The 18,905-nt window shown below is 38.5% G+C and overlaps 1 protein-coding gene across 4 annotated transcripts in view; it reads left to right on the top strand.

Annotated features, from left to right (window-relative positions):
* The first annotated feature begins 686 nt into the window (after window positions 1-686).
* Window positions 687-18,905, top strand: part of DEK (DEK proto-oncogene) — a 45,097-nt gene continuing 26,878 nt past the window's right edge. For 3 of the 4 annotated variants that reach the window (XM_041475324.1, XM_041475323.1, XM_041475322.1), the window contains exons 1-11: window positions 687-902; window positions 2,551-2,703; window positions 4,412-4,513; window positions 5,034-5,143; window positions 6,944-7,038; window positions 8,487-8,607; window positions 9,653-9,835; window positions 11,618-11,750; window positions 14,034-14,182; window positions 15,414-15,482; window positions 16,421-18,631. In XM_041475324.1, the coding sequence (XP_041331258.1) occupies window positions 2,562-2,703; window positions 4,412-4,513; window positions 5,034-5,143; window positions 6,944-7,038; window positions 8,487-8,607; window positions 9,653-9,835; window positions 11,618-11,750; window positions 14,034-14,182; window positions 15,414-15,482; window positions 16,421-16,432 (1,116 nt within the window). In that variant the 5' untranslated portion in view covers window positions 687-902; window positions 2,551-2,561 and the 3' untranslated portion in view covers window positions 16,433-18,631. Of the gene's footprint in view, window positions 903-2,550; window positions 2,704-4,411; window positions 4,514-5,033; window positions 5,144-6,943; window positions 7,039-8,486; window positions 8,608-9,652; window positions 9,836-11,617; window positions 11,751-13,977; window positions 14,183-15,413; window positions 15,483-16,420; window positions 18,632-18,905 lie in introns of those variants that run through there. The other variant, XM_041475325.1, reaches the window with a different exon arrangement.

Below are 18,905 nucleotides of genomic sequence, written 5' to 3'. Positions count from 1 at the left end.
GCGGCAAGGAACGGGCTCCTTGCACCGGCCCCCGCGGGGAGGAGCCGCGCGGGAGTAATACAAAGGAAGCGGGAAGAATGTCACGCTCCTGGGAATTGTTCGTCGCAGGCGCGCGGGAAGCATAGTCACGTAGTAAAAGTAGGATATATGTGTCACACAAATACTACTAAATACTGAAAAGCGTAGAACGGATTGGGTTAGAAGGGAACTTAGAGAACATCTAGCCCCAAGCTACTTGATGCGGGCAGGAACATCTTCCACTAGCTCAGGTTGCTCAGAGCCCCATCCAACCTGGCCTTGAACGCTTCCAGGGATGGGGCACCCACAGCTTCTCTGGGCAACCTGTGCCAGAGGTATTGGGAAACACTACTGTGCACAAAAGGAAAGTCTGGGGAGCATATATTAATCACCGCCCAATTTAGGCAGGATAAGAGGTACGGATTCCTTATTTTAAAGCTTTTTTTAAAAAAAACCAAAAAACGCTACAATTACAGACGGTGCTGGTTTTAACAGGCAAAACGCAGCGTCGCGCCGCTCACACCCCCTGCACCCTCCCCTCAGCGGGAGCGCGCGGCCTGACGTCACTGCAGGCGGGCGGGCGTGACGCGCACCCTCCCCTGCCCTCCCCGCGCCGGCGGGAACGCGGGCGCTGATTGGCCGCCGCCTTCCCGCTTCCTCCTCGCCGCCCGAGAACCCGCCATTTTGAAAACCTTGTTGATTCCGGGAGGGAGGGAAGAGGAAGAAGAAGAGGGAGAGGGCAAGAGTGGCTGCCGCCTGTAGGGCTGCACCGCGGCGGGGCGTGTGTGTGTCGCTGCGCCCGGACCCGCCTCGTCCAGCAGCAACTGCCGCCTTCAGCTGCTGCCGCCGCCGCGCCTAAGGAGGGAGCCGAGGCTCGTGCCGAGGTGGGTCCTGCCGCCATGGCCGTAACGGCGCCCGAGAGCGGTCCCGCCTCGCCGCGCCCGGGCCGAGCGGGGACGGACTGTGACGAGCAGAAACGAAACGCGGCCGCCGCGCCGCCGGGCTCCCGTCCCGCCCCGGGGACGCGCCGTGTGCGGGGCGCTTGTCACCGGCGCTGCCTCCCCCCGGCCCCTGCCCGAGGTGTTCCCTGGGTCCGCCGTGTCCTGCGGCGGGAGCGGGCCGAGCGGTCCTGAGCCCGCCTGGAGCGGGGAGGCGATGGCGCCTTGGCCGCCGGCGCCGCCGAGCGCTGCGCATCGCCGTTCGTTCGCCCCGGTATCCAGCTTACAAATCGGGAAGGGGGGATAGGTGGAAAGTTCCCGTGTGAAAAGCCCCAGCCCAGGGCGGGAGACCCTCTCCCGGTAAAGGTGGATCCCGGAACCCTTTTTCCCTAAGCAAAACGTCGTCCCGTACCCAGGTGGTGGAAAGCTAAGAAGTCTCTTAACTTTCCCCCCCTTCTGTTCCCATTGAAAGGGGAAGAAAAGAGTTTGTAGTGCTTCTCTTGCTTTTACTCATGCCTTCAAGTAACATGAAAATGCCGCACTGCTTACTACAAATGAAATACTGGTAGTAATACCCTGAAGGATGTGTTTCTTCCTGATAATTTAGCCAGGAAACGTTACTTTTCCCCCTGCTATTGGTAATAAGTATTAACTCGTATTTTCTGTCATTTGGCACACGACTGATCTCTGGTACCTACTAATACTGCACGTAAGCAGCAGATGTAAATGTTACTTATTGCACCTGATCTCTTGCAAATAATACTGGCTCTGGTATTGCAAAAAGAAAATGGTTAATTGTGTGAAGTTCTGTTCCAGATCTAAACGGTGAAAATTTTTTAAAGCTGGAGTTTTGAAAAATGAAATATATGGTTATCTTGCTCTATTGGATAGATGTTTTCTGTTAGTAGGGAAATGGTACATGTATAACTAAGATATTTTAGTTTTAAAGTCTACGTATAGGCTACTTCAGATGTTAAGAAAACACTCTTGAATATGCAAAGTATGAAGCATTTATTCTTTTTGTGTTGTAGATCTGAAAATTAAAACCAGGTATTTTAATGCCTAAAGGTGCAGCAGCTGTCTGGGTTATGAAAGCAGTGTTAATTCTTTCCTGAATTGCTTGCAGCCTTTTTTTTTTTTTTTTTAATGTGTCTGTTCCTATTTCCCATCTAAATAAGTAACTTGTTTAAGTTACTAGGAAATTTGTATGCGTAGTTAACCATGATCAAGTTTATAGGAGGGTGCAGTAAAATAGTGATGTCTTAAAACTGCAGTTTTTAATAGATAACATTATCAGCTGCTTTGAGTGGGTGTTCTGAATGGTTCGCAAAAGCAGCTTGAAGACTTGTGTGTGAATAGAATTTTTAACCTTTTAGAGTGTTCTTAACCAGACTAATTGTAGAATGGATGACAACTTCTTCTGAAAAGTTGTACTGTGTGTATGCCAGACACCTTAGTGATTGGAGAATGTGAACAATCACAGTACCAGCACACTGCTTCTGCTGCACAAGGAGATAATTTTTAAAAGCAAGATTCCAGTGGTTTTTATGGATGGTGTTCTATTGATGATGGTTTCCCCTGACTCTTTCTACAGAAGCATACACCATGTCTTCTGTTGATTCATCAAAAGAAGATACAATGTCATCAGAAAAAACAGATGAGAAACAACCTGAAACTGAAAACAAAGCTGAGGAAAGTGATGAAGATGAAGAAGAGGAAGAGGAGGAAGAAGAAGAAGAAGAAAAGGGTACTTTCTTTTTCCATTTAATAAGTTGTTCTTTAATGAATGCCAAGCTATTGAATGCAGTCTCCTGTGATTTTGGCTTATTGTACAATCATTGAGGAGATTCCATGGTGCTTCTGTCTCCTGGGTCATAATAGCTTCCCAGTAGTCTGTAACAGGCAGTGCTAAAAACAGTGGTGCTGATTTGTCTCAGAAAAGATTTAGGGAATTGCCAGCATCCTGGACTTCTGTACTAGGGATTTAATTGTTGATGTATAAATTTTTCAATTATTATAGTAGGTAGTGTCCCTTATCAAATTATTTTTTTGCCAGTAACACTCTGAAGTGGTCTGTGTTTGCAAAAGAGAAACTTCCAAGTGTGCAGTAGTTTTGGAAACAATAGGGATGTCTTTGCTTAATTACAGTGAATTAATTTTCTGGGTATCCAAATGTAACTATATTGGGTCAGCGGAAATTCCTTTAGACTAATTTTGGTAATAAAAAATTACAGCAATATGGTAGGATGAGCAAGCAAGGCAAGTTTCTTGTAGTGGCATGTAATTGAAGGTAGTCAAGGAGAACAAAACAAGATGAAGGAACTACTGTGCAAGAATGTTAATTTCTATTGTGAACTCTCCAGGCATCTATTTTCAAAAGGAAAGCATTCATGGAAGCAGAGCTGTAATGTGGCACAGTGAAAACCAAGTCAGTGATACTCTTGCATCCTTGGAAGAGATGAAGTTTGTCTTTAGGAAAGGTAGTAGAAAGAAGACAGATTATGCTTATGTTTGGAAAACAGCGGAATTAGCATTGGATTTTCAGAAAAAAATTATTTTTGCTCTGGTTTTGATTATGTTCATACAGGTTTTGAAGCTACTATGTTAAAGCCAGGACAGCCCATCTGTTTAGCTCTTAGGATAGTGTTACTTGAGGTCAAGTATTTTAGTATGAACTGTTTAGGTGAAGCTTTAGCTTTTTCTTTGGAGTGGTATCATTAAATGAGTGATGTGCAGAGTGTATGTAAAACGATCTAAAGGTACTCATTAGTAAGCACTAACAGAATTACTGGGAATAATATTCTTGTTGTATTCGTGACACTCGTTATTGTGCCCTGCAGAGTGCTTCTCTGTGTACCCTGGCATGTGTAGTACAGTCCCACTGCACTTGTGCTTCTGCCTCTCCTGCTGAAATGTGTGCTTTCTCCAGTCCAGTAGTGGGAAACAAATTTGTGTGCAGGCATCCCTGACCCTGCTTTTGCCCATCTGGTGGTAGTATTCTTCTTCAGAGTGCTTTGTGTGGAGCTGTGTGCCTACAGACTGCAGCATCCAAGGAGAATGTGTAAACAGGGTCAGTTTTGTACCTGAAAAAGGCAGTGAAAGGAGAGACGGATGGGTTTCTGAAAACGTGTAGTCCTGCAGTTTCATGGTGGTAACTTCCTAAAGTTACCTTTAGGAAATGTGCACAGGTAATGTAAAGTTACCTGTAGTCTTGTCTTCAGGGTTGCCTTGGATACAGGATTGTGGTGAAAAACTAGAGAGACTTTTAGTTATGTGTGTGCAGCTCCATAGAATCACATTGACTTATTAGCCGAAGGTCTGAACGTGTCTTAGTACCTGATTATATCATCATCTGGATTTGATTTGCTGTTTCAAAGAGTCAGTGATGTATTGCCTGTCACTTCAGTCAGATGTGCAATGAAGAATATGGTGTTTAAGGAAGCTTTCTTTTGCAGAGAAGAGTCTCATTGTTGAAGGAAAAAGGGAGAAGAAGAAGGTTGACCGACTGACCATGCAAGTGTCCTCACTGCAGAAGGAACCTTTTACAATTACACCAGGTAAGCTTGACTTCTCACATATGAATTGTGACTGTTAGGAATGATAATGAAAACTCTAAGAAGATGAAATTACTAATTTGTTGTAGGTGAGACCTAGTTTATGAGTCATGATCCTTTTTAAAACAATAAGGCTATTATATGAAAACCATCTTTTATTCTGTAGCATCAGTTTAAACTGTAAAAGTTATATGATATTTGAACTTACTTGGAATGGGATCTTTGGTATCTCATCACTACTATCAAAGGCAGGAGCAGCCAGAATACAAAGAAATGCCAAATCCTGGTACCCTGATCTAGGTAGTGTCAAGTAAGGCAGGTAGAGAGCCTGTCAGGATGCCTAACTGATAGGAAAAGGCCTGCTTAATGTTTGACCTATTATAATGTCTAATGCTGTTTTTAAGTAACTTCTTTGCCTAAAAAAAAAAAAACCCAAAACCAAAACAGTAGAAGCTTTAAGTTATAAACATACAGGTAAATATAGAATGTGATAAAATAGCATAAATGATTTTAATTGTTTCAGGAAAAGGACAAAAACTCTGTGAAATTGAGAGGATACAGTTCTTTCTGAGTAAAAAGAAGACAGATGAACTTAGGAACCTGCACAAACTCCTCTACAACAGGCCAGGCACTGTAAGAATTTTCATCTTGTATATCCATTAGTTCTCATGTATAGTGAAAATGTTTGTAGTACAGTTTTTTACGCTTGCACGTATTGATCTATTTCTTAAGTGTTATTTATTTCAAGCTACTTAGAAAATGGGTATTTGCAGGACCAGTTAAGTAAGTCTCCTCCTTTTAACTCCTACAAAATCTCTTCCTATAAAAATCCTATGGCAGGGTGTACTAAATCAAAAGTCTCTTGAATGTAGATTTGATTTTTTTTTTAATGGGGGAATGGTGGATTACCTTACAAGGATGAGTTGGAAATAATTTATGGTTCACATGCTAAAAGCTGCTGACATGCAGATGATACTCAAAATACTCCATGTATTAATACATTGCTGCTTATCTGCTATTTTTCTCTTTGTACTAAGCAGTAGAAAGATAAAGGTGATAAAAATCACTCTTAAGATTTTATATCTAACAATTTTTTTAAGATAATTAAAATATTGTCCATTTTGTATTTAAGGATGACACTTATAACGGCAAATCTTTCTTGAAGTGGTTTGTGTATCACTGATTGTGCCTAAAATTTATTCTGAAAATGTGAAATTGAGGCAGATTTAAGTGTGCTATAATTATTGGAACTTATTTTAAAATATCTTTGGGTATTTTAGAGACTTGAACAGCTAGCACAGAAACCAGAAATCGAATATTACTAGTACAGATGTGTGCTAGCTCTTAATTCTCAGACCACTGTTTCCGATTTAATGTTTGTTTAAATGGCAGAGAATTATCTTTTGCCACAAGTATTCAGAAAAAGAATATATCAGTATGGTTTCAGTCAAAACTATATTAAATCAGAGTTTTTGGGAACTCAGAATGCTGTTTAATATAGTGAAGGTCAGATCTTGTTTTGTATGCATGTATTTGTATATGCTTTTAGTTGTAATTAACACTTTTAATAAAACATACCAGTATCACCTGCAAATTTTCTTAAGGTTCTGGACAAAGCTCTTTGGAAAAGGAGCTCAGCTTTGGTAAAATTATAAACTAGTGGAGAAACAGCAGAAACAAAATTTTTAGAAGTATTGAAAGCTAGTTGAAATTATTATTGGTAGTGTTATAAAAGTCTCAGAAGATAGAGAGATCTGGGGTTGCTTTTTAACAACTTAACAACTTTTTTTTTTTTTTTTTTGCAAAAGGAAATGAAGTGAAAACAAAACTTAAATACACTTGTGGTCTTGATGGGAGCAATTTTCCCATTTTAAGGGCTGTTGCAATGGAAGTTCAACCCAGATCAGACATCAGGTGTAATGGTAGAAGTTGTAGATTGGGTGGTACGTAAGTGCAAAACTTGGTCCTACTAATAAGAGGTTCAAAATATCGTCATGGTCCTATGTAAGACTTCAGAATAGCTAGTAAAGCAAATCTACTTCAGCAGATTGTAGAATAAAAAATAAAATTCCCTATTTTGTAACAAATGACGTGATACAGGGCATGCAACAAGCTTCATAATGTTATAGTTTTGCAAACGTGTAAATCATCATGCAGTACATTCTAAATGAGCTTGAAATGGCAGGTGGCTTTGTCCAGTAAGTTATTAAAAGTACCACAGTCACAAGAAGTTGAACTTAATTGTTTTAGTTTGTCTGTCATGAGATAAGTAAAGGCATAATCCATGTAGGTTATGATTTAAAAGGTGTAGCTATATCAACAGAAAACAAAATGCTAGAACATATTTTTCTTGTATGAAAGGTTAACAAATGTAATTTGATGAAATCTTTTAAACTGCTTGCAATGAAAAGTAATCGGTGTGCTCTGTTCTAGGTTGCATCCCTAAAGAAGAATGTGGGTCAGTTCAGTGGGTTTCCATTTGAAAAAGGAAGTGACCAATATAAAAAGAAGGAAGAAATGTTAAAAAAGTAATGGTCTCTTGATAGTTAACATAGCTTGATGCATGCTATGCATTTTATTTTTTCTTTTTTTTTCTTCCGCAGTTTTACTTGAGGTTAAAGTTGTACTATAAGCCAGGTGGCTGTTTAGTAGAGCTCTACAATTTTTTTCTGAGTTCATTTTAATCACACAAACTGGTTTCTTAAGACAGCTTAAAATGTATTAAGAGTTATATTGTGAATACTTTATTCACAATTCCTACATTCCTGACTTTAACTATTGCATACTAACTAGCAGATTGTTCTGCCAAGTGAGAGGAAAGCATTATTTCCCATGGCAAGCATAGTGTTGTGAGCACATTGTACTTCATTCATGGTGCAAACCTGCATCCTTCTATGCCTCAAAACCTTCCTCCTTCAGAATCAAAGCCATTTCTGCTTATTAGATATTAAACATACTAGAATTGCTGTAGCAACTAGTCTCAGAATTTTTTCTTTTGTTTTTCATTTTTACTGGCTCCCTTCATAAGTTGCTTTTCCATCAACAAGAGAAGCTGCTGCAACTTGAAAGGGTTTAAAATGCTCTTGCATATTTGTGTAGCTAGTTGTAACAAATGAAAGAACTAATAACATCTACACAATATACTATAAAACTTGGGAGTTTTTTTAGTGCCTGTTTGCTGATAGTGGAAAGGCTTCCAGAATCTGGAATGTCCAAATTTTTTTTTCTTCAGATTTGCAGTTTTACAGGAGTGTGGTTTGTCAAACATGTGGGAATCTACAAGGCAAACTCTATCTCCCAAATCTCCCAACGGTAGTTTTGACCGTTTGTTTCCCAAAGGTTTAATTGGCTAATTCCCCTTACCAAAAAAAGGCTGCAAAATAATGTAATTTTGCACTATTTTTTTTTATATTTTCCATATGAAACAATGGCTAGCAGCAAATATTCTGAAACCTGGTTGCTTTGGGTTGCATATGAAAGTGCAGAGCCCTTTGTGCTTGCCTTACTGTGGTAGCTTCTGCTGCTCTTTGTAGCTGTGTGGAACACAAACTGTTGATTGGTTTCTTAATTTGTTTTGCCTCTGTGGTTGATTTCTGCCCAGTCTTTACCCTTGCATGTCATATTTTAACAGCATTGAACAAGATGAACAAAGGTCAAGATCTATTTTGCAAAACCTTACTATTCAGGCTATAGATCATAAAGAATGTAATACTTTTTTTACTATGATTCCCTAACTTTTTAAAAATATTCTGTTATACAGACATACGGTTTGGGGAATTCTATTTTATTTTGCTTTATGTAATATAGTTGCTTAACCTTAGATAAGACTGGAAGTGTAGTTGACTGTGTATATATATTGCCAGGTGCAGACACAATCCAGACAGCAGCTTCTAGCAGTCAGATGTCAATTGTTTAGTATGTGATACTGAATCTCTTCTTTTTTTTTTTTTCTTTTTTTTTTTTTTTCTCCCTACAGATTTAGAAATGCAATGTTGAAAAGCATCTGTGAAGTTCTTGACTTGGAAAGATCGGGAGTCAATAGTGAGCTTGTAACCAGAATATTAAACTTCCTTATGCATCCAAAATCTTCGGGCAAGGTGAGATACAAGTTGTTACGTTTGCTTTTATAGCTCTGTTCTGACGGAAAATGCATCTGTTCTCTATTGCTCATTGTATGCTTGTTTCCAGTGATAATACAATTTCTGTTCTAACTTAATGAAGTAGGAATGACTTCTTGAAAGAGAGTAGTTCTACTGCTGCAGGCATCCGTAATGGGGTGAGGCCTTAAGTGGAAATTCTGTTTACTTGTGGGTGTACCCATTACATACTGATAGTGCACAGAAGTGTGAGTTCAACACATGGAGCTAATTAGGATATCCCGTCCCAAATACCAATTAACCTCTGCTTTGTGGGTGGAGGAGAATAGATACATGAAAGGACACGAAAATCAAGCTTCAGATGTTACCTGTGTTTGCTGTATTTGGCAAATGTATGTTATCACATTTGGATGTCACCAAATGGAATTTGTTGCAGGTACAAAATCCGTGCAGTAGATTCAGGGTACCACTGCCAAGACTGCTAAACTCTGTTGTTAATCTTCTTGGACTTCCAATTTTTAATCTAAAAGTAATACTAAAATAGTTGCACTGTTGCTCAGGAAACTAAATCTATTCCCAGCAAACCCTGGGAAGTGATGTGAATAAGGGGTCGGCATGCTGCTTTTCCAGGTGCAGTGTTAGGGCAAAATGCAGGTTTGCATAAGATGTAACAAAATTCTTACCTTTGTCTTCTGAGTTGTTACCAAAAGAAAAGGCTTATTTTATGGATTGGTAGGTAAAAGAACAATCTAGAAGTAACTTTCTTGCTTCCCTTCTCTAACACCCAGTTTTTGAAGATTTGTTTGGTTAAGGAAGGGGTGCACTTAGCCTAGAATTGAAATTTCATTTTGCCCAACTCTGTCTCAGTAGTGAATATTTGCTTGCTGCAAAATACTATGACTTAAGTGTACATAAAATAGTCCTGGGTTGTGTTAAGACACCTCTATAGTTGTTTACTATTCTTTGATGTGATTGGAAAGAATTTTTCTTTTTAAAATTCACTTTTGTATTCCTACTTGGAATACACACATCTCTTGTCTCTCAGCCATTGCCAAAGTCCAAAAAACCACAAAGCAAAGGTGGCAAAAAAGAGCGCACTAGCTCTGGAACAACAAGAAAAGCGAAACGTACCAAGTACCCGGAGATCTTGTCAGATGAATCCAGTAGTGAAGAAGATGAAAAGAAGGAAAAGGATGAGTCTTCAGAAGAAAAAGAAAGTGAAGATGAGGTAATGAGTTGTTTTGTTTGTTTTTCAACATTATGTCATTGCTATGGATTGGTAACTCTTGGAATACACGAGTTGGGGAGTAAGTGATGTTTAACTGAAAGAAAAGGAAGCGCATTTGCAATTTATAAAAAGTTTTCTTAAATTCTTAGTGTGTTAAATTTAGAGAATCATTTAGACAAAAGGCAAAAGTTCTGGTTCTTGGGTGTATGTATGCACCTTATAAAACGATTTCCTATGTGTCATTTTGGGGCAGCCAGGATTGCTAATGTAATTGATTATATTTCTTATATCATCTTGTGATGATTTTATTGTAATTTCATAATGCAGTGTTTGATACCTAGGATTTAGCTTTGAGTTCAGTAGGAGTCACTGATCTACCTGGCTGCATTGGTTTGGGATCTTGTTTCCATATTCCTCCTGGGTTTTCTATCTTAAACTCTCTTTTCTGGTTTTGTGTCTTAAATTAAGCAACATAGTAGGCAGCCTTGGAAAGATCCCTGCAATCTCTGAAGTGTCTTAATCTCATTGTATTTTGTGTTTTCTTAAACTTTTTGCATACTAGGCAAGAAGCATCAAATCATGGAATAGTTTGGTTTGGAAGAAACCTTTTAAAAGTCATTTAGTCCAGTCCTTCTGCAATGAGCAGGGACATCAGCTGGATCAGGTTGCCTCATTCAACCTGGCCTGGAATGTTTCCAGGGATGGGTATTCACAGCCGCTCTGGGCAACCTATTTCAGTGTTTCACCACCCTTATTGTAGAAGTTCTTCCTTATTTCTCCTCTAAATCAACCCTCCTTCAGTTTAAAACCATTATGCCATATCAGACCCCTGCAACAAAGTCAAACTGCTGGTGTCCAAGAAAGTTCCTTATGGAAGCAGTGGAATCCTTGGCTGTAATATAAGGACATGGTTTACTTGGGTTACATTCTGTCTGTTGAAATGAAAGTGTGTTAGGCTGATAGCCTGAGCTGTAGGAAATAGTAGCAATCTTGTGTTGAAAGGCATTTAATGTAACTTAACAGTTTGTTTTGTTGGGGTCATTTTGATAGGTGCTGGATTTAATGTAAAAGATGGTTCAAGGAAATTCCTATGAATTTCCTCCATGAAACAACCTTAATTCTTACTGTGCCTTTTTCTTTACTTATTAACGACAAATTGAAGGAGGGCTGAAATATTACAAGTTGACATATGTGTTAATTTCTTCAGGAAAACAGCCTTTCTACTGTGAGGAGAGGAATATCTGTTTCAGAGGAAGTTGTCGTGTTTCTAAGAACTCAGTTATTAAAAAAACACAAAAATCTAAAACCCTTCAAACAAACAAAATTCTTACAAACAAAAAGGCCTAAGAGTAAACTCCATTTGTCTAGGTGGGTCATCTTTGCCTTCTTTCAAAAGGTAGGAGTTAGGTGTCTGCAATGGCTGAGTGGACTGAAGTCTTCAGAAACTGAAGTTTAGGTGCATGGAATAAAAGCTTAATTATTACAAAAGCACTGGTTTGTCATATTAGTTTGAAAACAGGACCTGATGAAATGGAAGATACCTGTTTGTACAGCTTTAAGATTGCAGCATTTTTTAAGAGAGTTAGGTTTATGACAGCTTTTGGTATACTAGAGTTAGAAGGATGTAGGCAGTGTATCTATTTTGCTGCACCAGCTCTGTTGGAAACTTAGGCATGGAGCGTCTGGAGTAAATTGTCCTCGGAGTGGAAAATTTTCCGTTATGGAAAAGAGGTATGGCCTGTTCAAGTAATACTCATTAATTTTCTGATTTTCTTTTTGTAGCCCCCTAGAAAAGCATCTAAAAGAGAAAAATCTAAGAAGACGACTTCTAAAACCAAAAAACCTGTGAAGGGTGCAAATGTCAAGAAGGCAGACAGCAGCACTACTAAGAAAAACCAGAACAGTTCCAGAAAAGGTAAATGCTTTAAATCTTTCATCATGCATTGCCTTGCAGCTTAACAGGCATGCTTATTAGAAAGCAAGCTTTTGCACCTTGTTGTGAAAGAAAATGGAATTTGGTAAATTGTTGGTTTGCTACTTGATGTTTCTTTCCTTGAAACAGTATTTAATGAAAAAAGGTGTTGATTTGGATATATTTCAGGTATTTCCTGCTGTCATGCTGCTGAGCATGTGTATAGTTTTTATTTGCATATAAACTGAAAAGTTCTGCATTTTGCTGGAAGAACCATTGGAGAAGTTCTGTTTGGGCCTCTACAGTGGCTTTATGCAAATCTCATTATTGATCCAGTGGTGTGTATCCCGTGTGTGTCTTTGGTTCAGCAGCTTGATACAAGTTTTTTGTTAGCATAGAAATGATTTTCTCGATGCATCCTTTTGCAATAGGTTTTCTCATATCTCAGGATGTGCATGAAGGTACAGACGCTGAGTTTCTTATTAACTCTGTAAAGATTGCAGTAGTAAGGGCGGGGACAGGGTTGTCTTGCCAAGCACATTTGCCAAAAAGGGCCTGGGCAGGGGCAGATGGTTCTTGCAGACAGCTCACGGAGGCCATTCAGCAATGGGCACTCCTGATAAGGAACACTGACAGTGCTCAGGGCTCTTGCAGCAAGTGTGGGGCCGGTGGCTCAGGGAAGTGACTGGCACCCTGTTCTGCACCTGTGAGCTGGCCTTGGCAGCAGGGTCCAGCTGTGAGCTCCCCGGAGCAAGGCAAGCATGGACATCATGGAGCAAGTCCAGTGGAGGGGCACCAAGATGGGTGAGGGGGCTGGAGCACAGGGTGGAGGAGGGAAGGCAGAGAAAGCTGGGCTCGTTCAGCCTGCAGAAGAGACAGATGAAGGGGGATCATCCTGCAGGCTGCAACTCCCAAATGGAACAGTATGGGGAAGGCAGGGCCAGGCTCTGCTTGGAGGTGCACAGGAAGACTATGGGAGGCAACAAGCGCAAGTTGCCACCAGGGACACTGTAGTTATTTGTCAGGGAAGAAACTTCACCATGTGGGTGGTCACAGAAAAGGGGCCTGGAGGAGCAGTGGCATCCTCATTGGTGGAGATGTTTGGACATCAGCCTGGCAGAGGCCCAAGTAACCAGCTCCATGTTGGCCCTGTTCCAAGTAGCAGCTTTGGTACCAGATGATCTCCAGAGGTCCTTTCCACCCTAAATTCTCTGACACTCTGCGATTGCAGCCAGGTCTGTCACAGTTGTAGTCTGAGTTACTAATGCATTTTATATCCATACTGCAAAAGCACTTCCTTTAATGCTGGCACTGGCGTATGCATGCTACAGCACAAGCATAAGGTCAGATTAGTTACCCTTCTTGTCAGTGCTTTGCTAAAAGGAGCAGGTAAACTCTTGGGCACAGAATTACGCTAGATTTCTTTCATAGCCTTATTTCTCAGCAGAGTAACTGGCCTGTGCTGAACTCAGTGTATTCTAAATGTGGCTGTGTTGTGTGTACACCTTATTTTGTCATTAGCATATATATATATATATACACACACAAATGTTATATATGTGTTTTTATTGTAAGTTACATAATATATCTGTAATTTCTTATTTACTCCTCCTGCATTTCTGTTTCCAGTTTGTTTGCAGTGCAAAAATCAAAATGTTAAATAGGTAATTCTGTAAGGTCATTGTCTAGTTTGTTTGGCATCTGCTTTGAATTTTGTCTTATTGGCAGTAGAGGAACTGAATGGATGTTGCAATCATTCAGTCCATTTCATTTTCTGCTGGAAAAGATTGTAGGAGTGTCCTGTGCCCCTTCACTTAACTCCATTTACGAAGTTCTCCCTATTTGTTCTCTTCTCATGGCGCTTTCTGATAGTAAGTTTGCAAAATTACAAGAGCCTAGTGTGTGACACAGCTAGGGGAAAAAAAAATAGAAACTCCTTTTTAAAGGAATTAATTACTTTTTATTTTCTTAGGGCCATAATACCTGAATTAGAGTTGTTGTAATAAGTCTTTTTCATTAGTTTGATAGATTAAATTAGTCCCATACTTTTTAGAGTTTTTGTTGGTTTGTAAATTGAAGGTTCATCAATAATTACACAAATTCATAAATAAATGTAGTACTGATGGCATTAGCTTTGTTTTTAAATGGATAGTCTAGCAAGATGTCTATTTTAAAGAAAAATATCTGGATTGGACGTTTGTTGAAAGTTCTGATGGCTTCTGTTTTTAAGGAGGAAAACAGACAAACTGAAAACCTATTGCAATCCAATTTGTTCTTCATATTTAGAAAGCGAGTCTGAGGATAGTTCAGATGATGAACCTTTAATTAAAAAACTGAAGAAACCACCCACCGATGAAGAACTGAAGGAAACTGTCAAGAATTTGTTGGCCAATGCAAATTTGGAGGAGGTTACAATGAAACAAATCTGCAAGGAGGTAAGTACAGTTTTGCAGTCTCTTTATAGGTGGTGGATTGTTTGTGAGCTGATTTCGATCACCATTTCAGAAATGGTGGCTTGTACTCTGTTGTTCAGAAACTAAATAGTTTTGCATTGGTTTATTTACTTGCTGATAGCTATAACAATGAGAGCATTAGTCTTTAGATATGCAACATTGATATTAGCATTAAAAGGGAAATATTAAAATTAGCTACCAGGGATGTAGCAGTATTACCTCCAAACCAAGTGCCATGTGTGACAGTGCAAATATCTGACATGTTTAGATGGTGCAGCAGCTTTGCTGCTGTCTGTAGGGGAGGGCTGTCCCCTGTGCTCTGTACATTTCTGCTGCTCACCTTGCACACTCATTCTTGATATGTTCTCTTTGTAAGTCCATTCAGCTGTCTCCTGTCAGCATCTATCAGAATAGTTCTCAGCTGAGTTAGTGAGTTGAATCAATTCAGCAAGAAATCCATTAATTGTCAGAACAGGTGTGAACCATGTGGCCAGAAAAGGGAAAGGTGGAGAAAAGTGATCACTCGCATGTTTGGTTTTCCTGATAATTTGAAGATGTGGTCTTGAGAAAACTAAACCAGAAGTTACGAGAAAACTGTATGTAATGTCTTTTCATATTTATAGTCATTCTAGAAGTCTGAAATTTGGTATGCTGAAATAAAATACTCTGAATTGGTTGTCAGTGCTGGCATCTGGTTTTTGTTTGTTTGGTCCTCTCCCACCCTGTTAACCAGAGTAGTTGTACAATAGCACTCAAATATTTTGACTCTTCTGTTAGTCTCTTGAAAGGATCACAGTTTTACTTATTATCATATACCAAGGTTTATTTATTTTTCATTAATTGTTTGTCTTCCTACACTAATGCAGGGCTATCTGACTACTTAAGAGAGCATTTAAAACAAAAATTGGAGAATTCTTACGTGACAAGCTAGGCATTTTAGTTTGTTGATGTGAAAAATTATAGTACCAGTTTAGTCAGTGAACAAACATAAAAGAGTACATGCATTTAAATATTTATGTGGTCAAAATAAGGACAGGAAAATAAGCTTGTCTCTTCCCCTAATTAACAGAGGGCATTTTGGCACTTGTAGTACTAGAGGCAACATGGTTCTTTGCCCTAATTTCATTTGAGCTTCTTCTACACATACCACCTATTGAATGAAAGTAATTTGATGTTTGTTTTATACTTTTGTTTTGTTTTTACTTTTCTTTAGGTGTATGAAAAATATCCTAGTTATGATTTATCTGACAGAAAAGACTTCATTAAGAAAACAGTCAAAGAGGTAAAGACTTATAATTTAGAAAATACTCTGGGTTGGAGTGGTATTTTTTTCCTTCAGCTTGGCATGGCATCCTCTTACACCAGTTTTAATAGGTTTTTGTATAATATTGAAAATTTAGTGCTCACCTAAACCTAAACCTTTGATATTTGGTTAGGGGTTTTTTCCCCTTATGTTTCCCTCTTTAAAGAATTAATTGTTTCAGATTCTTTTCTTAGCATGCCACTACTGCTATTATTCATTTCTTTGGTAAGCATAACTAGAATTAAGGTTATCATAGTTTTTAATGACTTGTGTTCTGAAAGCTATGAATTTGCTTTAAATTGCAACCTTGGCTACAAGATGCACTCTAATTCAGGCACTGGCCACATGCATTCATAGATAGCAATGCATGAGGTTGTACAAGCTCAGCAGACCTGTCGGGTAAGGCAAAAGAGAATAGACAGATAGATTTTCTCTATACTGGTGGTACAGTTATGATGATGTTGCCTTTAAGTTTGCTGTGCTGAAGATCAGGCCGTATCTACTGTACTTATGATAAAGGGTTTATTGTCCAATCTGAGCTTTGTAATTTGTAAAAAGAAAGTCAGGTTTCATTACTTTTGCTTGCCCTGAAACTAAAAATGGAACCATAGAAGTGAGGTTCACTTACTGTAGTTAATAAAATGACTTCATTTTCTTGTGGCTTCACTCGGAGATGTTGAAACATGGCTATCTAGAATTGCTGTGTCTGTGTCTTGTGCATAGACAAGCAAGATAGCGTCCTGTGTCACTATCAGCAAAGGCATGAGAGATCAGTTTGTCTGCTCTAAGGATGTTTTGGGTTTTTTGTGATAGCAAAAGGAGAGTGTATTTTCATACACTCTCTTTTAATACAAAAGGAGACGTTATATGTGATTGCATTGAGAAAAAGGAGAAAACTAATGCACTTCTCTTTTCAGTTGATTTCATGATCTGATTTGACTGTGGGAAATGAAGATTCCTGGGTTTTTATTTCCATGGATTTGAAGATCTGATAGGCACCAGCAAAAGGAATGTGTCTTACCCTTGTATTTTTAGTCAGATCTAATTCTGCTGATCTAATGTTAAATGTGTTAATGTAAATTGCTTTGTGTGGTTTTTTTTTTTTTGTTGTTAAACAGAACTGCATTTGATGCAATTTTTAGTTGAACATACTGAAGTTTCGTGCATGGCAATAAATGTTCCCTTTTTATAGTTTTGTACATTTCGAATTGCATTGTATAACTAGATTCGTTAGAGCCATCGTAGCTTTTTAGTGTGGATTACCAGCGTACAGGAGATTTTAAAATTGACTAAGATGAAAGCTGTTTATCTACACATATACATGCAGAGACTGGAATATTGCAGTATTGGTTACAGAGATATTTTGAATACATATTAATTCTGAAAATAAGAAGAGTTAGTCACATATTAATCTCTTTTATATTCTGATACATTCTACAGATACAGAATTATTCTGAATCTAGACTACAGTCTTGCATGTGTAGGCACTGAAAGAACTCTCACAGCATGGTAACTAATTGGCATATAGATGTTATTTTTGTACTTTCAGAAGGCTTTTTGTTGTGTATATAAAGTTATTTCAAATTTCTTTTGTGCAAATCAGTTTTTTAATCTTGGTATCTTTGAATTTATGACATGAAATGTCAGTGTTCAGCAGTGAGGCAGTGATAACAAGTGGTGTGCAGAAGTTTCATGAAAAAGAGCTGAGGTTTCATGATGTTTGTCTCATCTTACCTTTAGTACAAAAACTAAACTGTAGGTTTATACCCTTAGTTTTACTTTATACAAAGACTACAGACATTGTTTCAATGTCTTGGATGTAGTAAATAAAATCCCTCCAAAGGCAATAGGAAAATTTCTAGTGTCTCACAAGTGGGTATCCAAGATATACAGCTGGAGGCTTGATAGCTTTGGAAATCCACAGTAGGTTTTCCAAATTGGATAGCACTGATGTGAACATGTGTTTAGCCTCTCTTCTGTGTGGGAAAGCTTTTCTGACCCTGAGCTTCATTGCCTCAGCATGAACAATGGTACTTGTAAGCCTGCAGTCTTTAACTGTGGCTGGCAGCTTTTAGGATCAAAGTGAACTCTGTGTGTAAGTTTGTTTTTCTCCATACACCTTGTTTCTAATATGGTAAGTCCTACACTTAAAATCATGAAACTAAGAGCTGCCCAAGTGTGGGCAGCCATTCACACCATGAGCACAGAATCCCTCTGACTAGTATTGCTGGAAAGACAAAGTGTATTTTTTTGAATTTTATTATTGTACAGTTGAGAAGTAAGGGTTCATAAATTATCTAAATTCCAGAAAAGTTCAGCCAGTTAGACTGTTGATCTTACACACATCTTTTGAATTTCTTTGCGTGTAATCATTTATAATAAGGCTGAATGTAATGGGGATTTTTTGTATTCAATAAATGTCTTTCACAAAAATGTAAATCAGTTTTAATCTAACATTTGCTTACATGTATAGTAAAAAAAAACTATACAGGGATATGGTTGTTTGTCTTTATCTCATCTGCTAGAAAATATTGGCTTCTCTACTTTGGAAGACACTATTGCTGAAATGTATGTCCTTGCACCAGGTTTTTATGTCTTTAAGGTTTGTGTTTTGATTTTTGTGGGTTTTTGTCTTTAACTGTCTCAGCAGAAGGAACACTTTTTAATTGCAATTTAAAACATTGAAAGTTTCCAAGTCTTAAAAGCAGAAAGTTACTTGTATTAAGTTTTGATGTTTTACAAATACTTGAACTGCCTTTTGATTTTTATGTAAATGTACTAGCCAGTTTTAATTATATGGGTCAGGAAGTGTTTTTACAATTCACAACTCCAAAGTATAAATATTTTTTTAATAGTTTAAATTCTAATGAAAACTTAGAAAAGGATAGCATACTTCTATCTATTGTATATATGCATTAGTTGCCACTTTGGAATTGCACAGATGGAATGGAAGTGAACTTGACATTCTTCAAATGCTTTGTTTAAATCTCTTAACAACTCGGTGTTAGTCCTCAACGGAGAAGAGGACTGCCTGTTTCCTTGCTAATCTATACCAGTCTGGCTGCAGCTGATACAGGATTCCAGTTCTTTCTGCAATTGGGAGGAAGGCTACAAGATAGCACTAAAAGGTAAATAAAATATCCTGCTTATCCTGGTGCTGTTGGATTAGAAGCACATCTGATCAAGGATCTAAATTCTGTTCACAGAGTCTCATAAAAGTAGAAATGAGTTAACGGGATAAAAGATAACTGAATAAATTGTTGAGGCATTCCAGATGCTTAAGGTAATGCCCTGACCATTGTACTCTAAATAGTCCTAACCATCTTGATTTGATTACTTCCAGCATAATTCCTACAATCCAGTGTGTTGGTTCCTCTTTTTAGTTAGGCTTTTGGTATTCAG

Source organism: Pyrgilauda ruficollis, unplaced genomic scaffold (assembly GCF_017590135.1).
Source record: "Pyrgilauda ruficollis isolate IOZ18807 unplaced genomic scaffold, ASM1759013v1 scaffold35, whole genome shotgun sequence".
Lineage (NCBI taxonomy): Eukaryota > Metazoa > Chordata > Aves > Passeriformes > Passeridae > Pyrgilauda > Pyrgilauda ruficollis.
This window is presented reverse-complemented; position numbering and strand designations above follow the sequence as displayed.